General features: G+C 47.1%; 1 protein-coding gene across 1 annotated transcript; it reads right to left on the bottom strand.

Annotated features, from left to right (window-relative positions):
• Positions 1 to 104: 104 nt before the first annotated feature.
• Positions 105 to 8,328, bottom strand: LOC104508498 (phosphatidylinositol 3,4,5-trisphosphate-dependent Rac exchanger 1 protein-like; the record flags this gene model as incomplete). The annotated part of the gene is made up of 9 exons (XM_010150147.1): positions 105 to 147; positions 2,663 to 2,730; positions 3,262 to 3,364; positions 4,033 to 4,220; positions 4,963 to 5,029; positions 5,452 to 5,566; positions 6,191 to 6,334; positions 6,981 to 7,080; positions 8,111 to 8,328. Coding segments are annotated over 9 exons (1,046 nt in total), but the record flags the coding sequence as incomplete, so codon positions are not given.
• Positions 8,329 to 9,309: the final 981 nt, after the last annotated feature.

The raw sequence follows: 9,309 nt of genomic DNA on the forward strand, positions 1-9,309 counted from the left end.
CTCTCGTGATTCAGCACCGTCTGTGTCAGTCAGCGTGGGTCCCGGCAGGGCTGCTCGTAGCTGAATGCCTTAACGATGCTGCAGCGTAGGTGCCTCTCTCGCTTCTATAAATCCCCGTCTGTAGGTGGCTGACACAACCTGTAGAGTCTTCAAGGCAGATGAAGAGTACAGCATTAAATACCAGAAGAAGGGTAGCATAAAGGTACTGGCACAGTATATGAGCGTCACCTTCTTCATCATTCCGCAAGCTTTTGAGGTAATTCCGCACCAAGAACACCACTATTTTTCATTTTAATAATTGCAAATTTAGAAGTGCCACTAGCGGCTGAACGGACTTTGAAATTTGGAATCACGTTTGAACCACCCGGCTCGCAAACGGAGACCAGGGGTTAAACCTACGCGCATTCTGACTGTTCGTGGTAGCTGTCTCTTGGCTTTTTCTACCTGACGTTGGAATAAACTCAAGTCATTTATAACTTCTCTTTGGAGAGCTGCTGCTACAGAGCTGGACAAACCTCAGTGCTGGGAAACGTAATCCTGAGAATAAGCATTAATTCACCAGTTCTCTTTTTAACTTTGCTCAGTTTTATCTCACAGTATGATGGTGGATCTCAGCGGGAGCACATGCATCTGAGTAAACAGCCTGGAATTTGTCACAGTGATTTAGGGGGTATAGGGAAGAAGAGAAACACCTCATCCGATGATTTGTTTGTGAAGCTGTTTCTTTTTGAACAGAGCATGCTGCTATGGTCATAAAAATGGAACCAAAGTAATGCCCAGCCTTTGATAAGGCAAAAGAACCTCACTGCCAAAACGCTGATGTAGGACACTGGGGACACGGTACAGGAGCCAACACGGACTCCTTCCATCCCGTTTTCCAACAGCAATTACAATCCAACAGAAGGGTAAGGTTCTAAATGCAAAACCTGCTCTTCTTAAGCTCCGTGAGAAAACAGCACACGGCCAGTCTGCCACAGGAATCGCCATCACCGTCTCTGGAGTTTAAAATGATTTTCTATAAAGATTTCCATGAGCAGATAGGAAAAAATCCCACGCCCCCAAAAAAGCAGCAGGTGTTATTCAGACTAACTAACTCCAAAGTCTTAATGGGTGAACAGACACCGGTGTTTTATGGAAGCCTCTTGACACTGAACCAGGATGTCCCGTGGAGGACTCCAGCACCAGGAAATATGCTCGCTCCATCCAAAGGGATGGCACATATTTTCCTGGATCTTTCCTGATGCTGACTCCTGCGTGCCAGAGACTCGCCGTGTGGAAATAATGCCACTAACAGGAGCAGAACCAGGCGTTCCTCTGCGGTTCATACAGACTGGTTTTGCATATATTCTCATCTAAATCATGACGATTTGTTACTACCACTGTGGGGAAATGCTGTGTTATTAAAGAATATTCTCTTCTCTCTGCTGTATTGAATAGGAGCAACTTGGTCAGAAAGACTTTTCTTAAAACCAAAGGTATGCTAACCCTGCAGAGAAAGATGATGAACATCTCCAGCTCTCGTTAGGTGCAGAAGGATTCACAAATGTACAAGGCTTTTCAAAGCTGTCTTCTAGACACAGACGTACATAACCCTGGGCAACGGATCTTCCCTAGAGCTGCCTTACTGTACGGTGACTCTGACTTGAAGTGCTTCCTCTTAACCCTACTCTGCCATAACGAGCCAGTCAAGCTCACAGATTCACGGAGTGGAAGGGGTTGGAAGGCACCTCTAGAGATCATCTAGTCCAATCCCCCCACCAGAGCAGGATCCCCTGGAGTAGATCACACAGGAACAAGTCCAGGCGGCTTTGGAAAGTCTCCAGGGAAGGAGACTCCACCCACTCCCTGGGAGGGCTCTGTCACCCTCCCAGTGAAGAAGGGTTTCCTCATGGTCAGGTTGAATCTTTTGTTTTCCCGTTTATGGCCATTGTCCCTCGTCCTGTCACTGGACACCACTGAGAAGAGCCTGGCCCCATCCTCCTGACACCCACCCTTTAGATAGTGATAAGCATTGGTAAGATCCCCCTCAGCCTCCTCTTCTCCAGCTGAACAGACCCAGCTCTCTCAGCCTTTCCTCACGTGGAAGGTGCTCCAGGTCCTTCATCCTCGTAGCGGCCCCTGTGCTGGACCCTCTCCAGTAGCTCCTTGTCCTTCCTGAACTGGGGAGCCCAGAACTGGACACAGCACTCCAGGGGTGGCCTCACCAGCACAGAGGAGAGAGGGAGGATAACTTCCCTCGACCTGCTGGCCATGCTCCTCTTAAGGCACCCCAGGGTGCCATTGGCCTCCTTAGCACCCAGCACTACCAGCCCATGCACTGTCTTTGCGTATCGGCAGTCGGATTTGCCAGTTTCTTTCTAAGCGTTCCACAGAGGGCTGTCAATCACTGGCTTTTCAGCAATAGTCCACAAATGACCCTTCTCTCTGATCAGGTATGTTTTGTTCAGAAAACACAGGAACTTGGAAGTTAATGATCTGTGAACTGTAAGCAGCAAAGCTGACTGATCTACAGCTCACTAAGTGCAGGGAGAAAGGAGAACAGGAATTTTTTCTTTCTTCTACTGCTGCTACTAAGGAAATCTTTGGTTACAGCAGGAACTCCACCATTGTCAGAGATACAGAAAAGCAGCACTCAGATAAAACGCGTAACGCAATAACCTACCGGGGCGCACACTGGGGCATTTGGTCCATCACTTTCAGATTCTTGGCAGAGATCTCAACCCTCGGTCCCTACGGAAACAGAGAATTTATGGCACTGACAGTATCGATAAAGCATCTGATCCCTGGGGGAAAATATTATAATGGGAGTATGGTTCTTATTTGAGAATCCATTAACTACTTTTAGAAGATTTGGAATCCATTGGGTGGATACATTAGTCATCTGTGTTTACTTAAAGGATGGAATTAGTCCCAAAGCACTTTACAAGCGCTGCTAGACAAGCGCTGCTGTCTAGCACTAGGGAATTTCTACTATTTAACACTGTGATTGCAACTTGGCTTTTTGCCTACAGAAATTGCCTTAAATACACCGGACAGCCTCTGCTTTCTCACCATCAAGGCAGCCACCTCAAACAGTGTACGCCGAGGCACGTATTTTAATTGCTGTAATGGCTGCACGGGCAGAAGCTGACCTCTTCCTGCCGAAAGCGCGCGTAGCTGTTCAGGCACTAACAGCAGAACACGGTGCCATACGGAAAGGCAGCGGCGTTTGTAGGAAGGTGTTACTGGTGGCACGCAACGGACACGCATCCGAAGGCTCACCTGCTTCCGCATGATGTCTGTAGCTTGCATGATGCACTTGGGCAAAAGGCCGTGACTTCGAGCCAGGATGGCTGCTTGCTCCAGGGACACGCTCAGCGTACTCCTGAACGTGGGTAAAGAGACAGTAACACAGATCACGTTTAGAAATGTACAAACAGGTGTGCAGAGGACATGCACGTGTTCAGTATGACTGCTGTTAGCTCGTGCTCTTCTATTTCCTTTTCCAGTCTTTTACTACAGAGTGTCCTGCATTTCCAGCCTCGCTGCAGCCAGGTACTGAAGCTGAGCCTCCAGCATCTTTACTACACGGTTACGTTTCACTGCTCTTCAGCCTTGATTCATGTGAAGTTATTCACAGATGAACCTTTTCTTTACTCAACAGTTCTGAGACGCTGGAAGAACAGTGCTGCATTTAGGATCAATGCTTGCACACACAAAGGTTCCAAAGCTATTTTTGAGGAATTCCCTGCATTTTCAGTGTATGATTCAAGACAACATTCACTGCAAGTTACAAGCAATGAGATTACTCAGTCAGTTACATTGGTTGATGCACTAAAACATTAAAAAGTTGGTGTGTCATTGTAATTATTAATAAAAACATTAAAAGCCACAAGCTACCCTAAAATAAAGACGGTAGATTTAGGTCCTTATTGCATTCCCTTATGATTTCCCTTTCTATTGCTTTGAACAGAATCAAATACACAGCTCCAGTCTCTAGAGAGGACAGAGGTTCTGCTCCCACCGGTAACATGTCGGTTTCTGAAATCTCACCTCTGCATCCCCGTACCGCACATAGTAATCTGGCAGGCTCCGAGTCGGTAGCAGAGCTCAGAGGATATGGGTAGCAGGCCAGCTCCTGACAAGCTACTGCTCGAATATCCCGACTGGCTTGGTTTTGTATGAATAAAGGACTTCATCAGCCTGCAAAGCTCATCCATTGCGTTAATGGGGCGAATAAGCTGAACAAAGCAATAAAATAATGCATCAGAGGCATACTTACACCATCAGGGAAAGACATTTACAATCCTTTATCCTATGTCTAAGCGCAATAATCTACACAAGAGTAACTGCCACACAGTAACAGCTATTTAGAATATATATGAACTTTGGAAGTGGAAAAATGAGAACAATTACTTAGGCTTGGGGCATTTTTTTTGCAATTATCATAAATCCCACAGATTGTTTACAACGTATATTACAATTGCAGAGACAGTCTCTGGTTTTGCCTTCCCTGCAGGAGTATTTCGTGCCTTACATGCATATATCACGTCACCTGCCCCAGTTAGACAGGCTGCCTTTCCGCGAGATGCTGGCAAGTCCTGTTTTCCTGTTGTTTTCTTCACAATCTTCTAATTGTGAACAAAGCATAACTTGCAAATTGAACATCTGTTCATGCATTTTCATGCATTAGTGGGAGAGGAGAATTCATTCATTCTGTCTAACATCATACTCCTTCTTTAGCAGGGGCACTCAGGGTGAGACGGAGTCTTATTGGTGCCTAAGTGAAGGGGTTTGGGTCCACCCCAGTTCTGCCCGTTTTCTTCAAAACCAACCAACCAAAAAACTGTAGGCAAGCTTCCCTGCTCTTTAGGGCAGGGAATGTGTTTTAAATGATCTTTGGGCTTGTACAGGTCTGCCATATGGGTATCCCACGGCTGGGATTTTAGAGACCAAGCGATGTAGAAATAAAGACAGTAATACCTGATCGATTTTCACTGCAGTGGTATTGGAGTCAGTGGGCAAGTTCGACCTCTCTAGGTAAAATGTCCTGCAAAAAGGCCAGCAAAGATGACATCAGTTGGTGTGTCTTGCTGCGAGCACAACTATGCACACTACCCCGTATAAAATGTCTGAGAAGGCTGCGCTAAAAATCCTGCACTTCAACATCTGCTTTCCTATTGAAGTTTCGATTGCAGTAATTTTACAGGGTCTGTACTAAAACATTCCAAATCCCCTGTTTTATGTAATTTTACCTCTGAAGTCAAATTTGATGGGAATTTCATCCCATCTTCAGAATGAGCTTCACTGTGGGAAGAAAATTAACAGGTTTCTACATAATGAAGAACTCCCAAAATTGTATTTCCACAAGAAACCACCAGGACTGAAATCTCTTTTCCATTACATTTTAAAGTCCTTCACAAGGAGTGCTCTTTTTGATGTCTTTTAAGGCAAAGGAGAAGCATGAAATACCTGAGTTTACGGTAGTATTGCTGCACTTTTTCAAGTGAAATACCATTAATTTGCTGTGGGAGTTCTTCTAGAGCTGAGCCAGCTGGTTGCGATTGCCCCTCCACACTCTCCAGAGCTGAAGAAGAAAACATTTAGTAAACCTGTGTCATTAGTTTTCATTCATTTCTGTATCTATCATGTCACTGCTCAGCAAATGGCTGTCGGATGGTGCCAAGGCTGATCCTGTTACTGCAGACGTGTAATGCGCTGCCCAGTATGGGAACGTCGCGGTGGTATCGTAAAGGTGAGCTCCACAGGAAGCAGTTCTATCCACCAGCAATTGCTCCCCATCCATAGCCCCTTCAAGAAATTTTCCTGTATTGCTTTTGGGTGTGAGTGTTTGCTTATCAGGTCATTTCCCAGCCCAGATGCTGCTGCCATGATGTATGCTTTTAAAAACACTCTGCAGGCTGGGAACATCTAATATGATACCAGATCAGACTGTCCAGGTAGTCTCTGCAGCTGGAATCTTTACAGGAAGTCATAAAAAAGCCCCAGTCAGCCATCTCTTGTTCTCATGACTGTGCCTTATTCTGAAATCTAGCACTCCCCAGGTCTTCTAGAATAGAAACAGCTGCTGCTTAAGTATGTCTGTAGTTCTCAGCTGCACTGTGTTCAGAGCTTCAGGGTCATTCGCTATCTTGAATCTTCCCCCACCATCACTAAGCTTATTTTTCTCAAGAAAGCTTTTTATAGGCACCTTTTGTAAAGAGCACCGTGTGCAGCTTCAAGCTTCCCCCGTTCTGAAACCGAGAAGGCAGTTTGGAGAAGTAGTAGCTGTCAAGATAAAAGATAACCTTCAAGGCCTGACGACTTCCTTCGATGTGGTAGAAGACATGAGTATCTGCAGAAAGAAAGATAAAACACTTGCTGCTTTACCACAGCAGGAGAAATGTGAAACCCTTGCTGAGTTAGATTATCTAGTGACCTTTCACATCTTCCCTGCTAGATGAGTAAGGGAAAGCCCTTACTGTGGCAGTGCAGGCTCTGTAACGCTACACGGACAAGGACACACAGCATGACCTGGCATGTTGTTTGACGCTGATACAATAAACATGGTTAATCATTAAAATCCCATCTTGTTGCATGGTATCCCATAGTAAACATGGAGAGAGATCTGGCAAGGTGGGACACAGAAAGGCTGGGGAGGGACAGTCCTTCTACCTCAGGTGGTGTGGTAAATTACCAACATCTGTCAGGAGCTGCTCACCATCTGCCGTGTCTCCCTGGGCGCGAAATCACACAGGGAAGGTGCAGGGGCACAGACCACAGTGACAAATCACACAACAGCCACAGCATCCACGATGTCAGTCCTGCTTTTTATGCTGTGTGTTTGCAGGGGAAGCTGAGAGAACACAACAGTGTTCCAGAGAAGCTGCTCAGTGCTCTCCAGGGCTGACACGGTCTGTCACATTTATCATCGTGGAGGATATTAACTCATAAAACAAAAAAGAAACAAAAGGAGCTTCAAAGCAGCCGAGAGTACTCACTTGCTACAAGGCTTTCATCCAGCTGCTTGAAATAGAAGGCAACTTTGTCCAGTTCAGGCAGAGTGACCTGGATGTCTTCCAGCATGGTACACTCCTCCTTCTTTGGAGCAAAGACACAGATAGAAATAGGTTATAATCTGCCAGAAAGAGATCAGTGGCAGAAAGGTCTAGTTGGTGGGGGCAGGCTTTGGTTCAGGAGACCTAGAGCAGAATGTGGAGCTTTCCCTTAACTCCATCCCAGGCAGTTAATCACTGACAGCACTCTAACTCTGTGATAAAAGCTTGGCTTTGCTTGCGTGTCATTTGACGTAATTCACAGGCAGTAGAGGGGTTTAGGGACTAAGTAAGTTTGAAGAGATCTTTCTCCAAACTTTATACCTACAAATATGAAGAACAGGCTATCGGTTATGGCAAAATAATGTCCACGCAGCCCAGGCAATGTGAAGAAGCAGTAGTCATGTGCACATGTAGTTTAGATCGTCTGTAACAACCCACACTCAAGCTACAATGTTCACAAAGTCAAAAAGATGTCACTCCTTCATAGTGCCAGAGATGCTTTTTATGCACCTTTTAATTCACACTTTCTAGGGTGGCTTAGCGACCGTAGCTGTGCCTTGTCTGTTCATTAGGTGCAGATGAACTCGGCAAGGGCAGCTCCAATTCTCCTTACACATGGAGCCTCCAATACCAGCAGCACGGAGAGGAGAGACTGCAGACTATCTAGTCGATAAAAGCGGACCGTGTCTGCTCAACTTTCATGCCCGACTTCACGAAATACTCCGAACTGTTTTCGCCGATCTGCTGAAACGTGTGCTTTCACCAGAAGGTGGCAGACCACGCACGCACCAACAGCCGGGCAGTAAAGCCTCCCTAAACCCAGCAGCCCTACGCCAAGCAGGAAGGCAGATTCCTACAGTTTAGTGTGACAGGGGAGCCAGCGTTTGTGAGGAGATGAGAATGATGAGATATGGAATACTGGCATATGGCTGTCAGCAGCAGGAATCTCCAGAGGCGGCTGTAGTGAGTCTAAACGTGCTGCTGGAATGAAGGGCTCTGCTGTGCTGGGAGCGGCGGCGAAGCACACGGGCAAGCGTGAGCAGACCCAAGGGTGCCACAAGTCGTCATCTTACCGCAGATGGGGAGAGAAGAGACTGGTAGTTCAGTAAAACCCCGGTGGCTGCTATCTGTTCCAGCCATTTTCTGCTGGCATCTCTGCTGCTTTCTTCATATTCCCCATTGTTGTTGTATCGATAGTTGAGAGCAGCCAGTAACTGCTCTGAAAAGGTGCAAATAGCAGCCACAAGAGACTGACAGAAGATGGAATCACGTCTCAGCTGTAGCTCAGTATCTGGCAAAGAAGGGGAGAGAAGCACAAAGAAGTCATGAGTATCCTTGTCTGTAACCCCACTGCCAAAGAGGCAGTTGGGGAGTGTGTGTGTACACAACATTTGGCTTCTGCTGCAGCTTTGCACAGACGTTAACAGGCTGTTCTTGCCGTGTGACCTGGGTGTGTAGATGAAGACAGCATGGCTGGAGTACATGCATGTCTGAAAATTTTCTAGTCCACTTGACTCTTTACTACTCCCTTTGCCATCTGCATGCACATTCTTCTGACTGGGAAGAGCTGTAACTCCTTAGTGCCATGTCTGGACTGATTCCCTTCTTTTTGTGTTTACAGAAACAAGAGAACTCTTGAAAGAAGGTCTCTGCCCTGACTTCTCTCCTGGGCTATTACAGATTCATCTTCCCCCTTCCATCTGTATTCCGTGTGCTTCCCATATGCTTAATGCATTAGCTGGGCCTGCCCATACGGTACCGATTGGTTTACGTTTCCTGGGAGAATTTCCCCTGCGTTAACTTTGCTTCCAGCCCGCCTGCCAGGCAGCCACATGCTGCTCCAACCAACCTCGTCACACTTAAGGGGATTGCTGGCCAAAGAGGCAGACGGGTAAGTGAAGAGCTACTTCCCAGGCACCCCCGGCTCCTCCAGCCAGCACTGCGGTGCAGCAGTCTCTCGGCAGAACCTGAGGACATCACCCAGAGACGCTGGGGATCTGGGTTATTCCCGTAAAGCGCTGGACACAAACTCCACTCATGCACTCCAGGCCCCGGGTCACACTCTCAGCCCAAGGGCAACCAACCCTTCCGGCGGCACAGGGGCGTACTGCTGGGCGTAAGGCAGAGAGCGCCTTGGGCTGCCCGCAAGGAAGGGGGAACCCGGGGTGCCATAAGGCTGCCACAGCCAGCTGAGTGCCACCTGCTCCTCCGTGCTTTCCAGAAGATGTTCATGGAAAATCAAAAACCAGGGATGTTCAGCCTGGAGAAGAGG

This window comes from Eurypyga helias, unplaced genomic scaffold, assembly GCF_000690775.1.
Source record: "Eurypyga helias isolate BGI_N326 unplaced genomic scaffold, ASM69077v1 scaffold11064, whole genome shotgun sequence".
Classification (NCBI taxonomy): Eukaryota; Metazoa; Chordata; class Aves; order Eurypygiformes; family Eurypygidae; genus Eurypyga; species Eurypyga helias.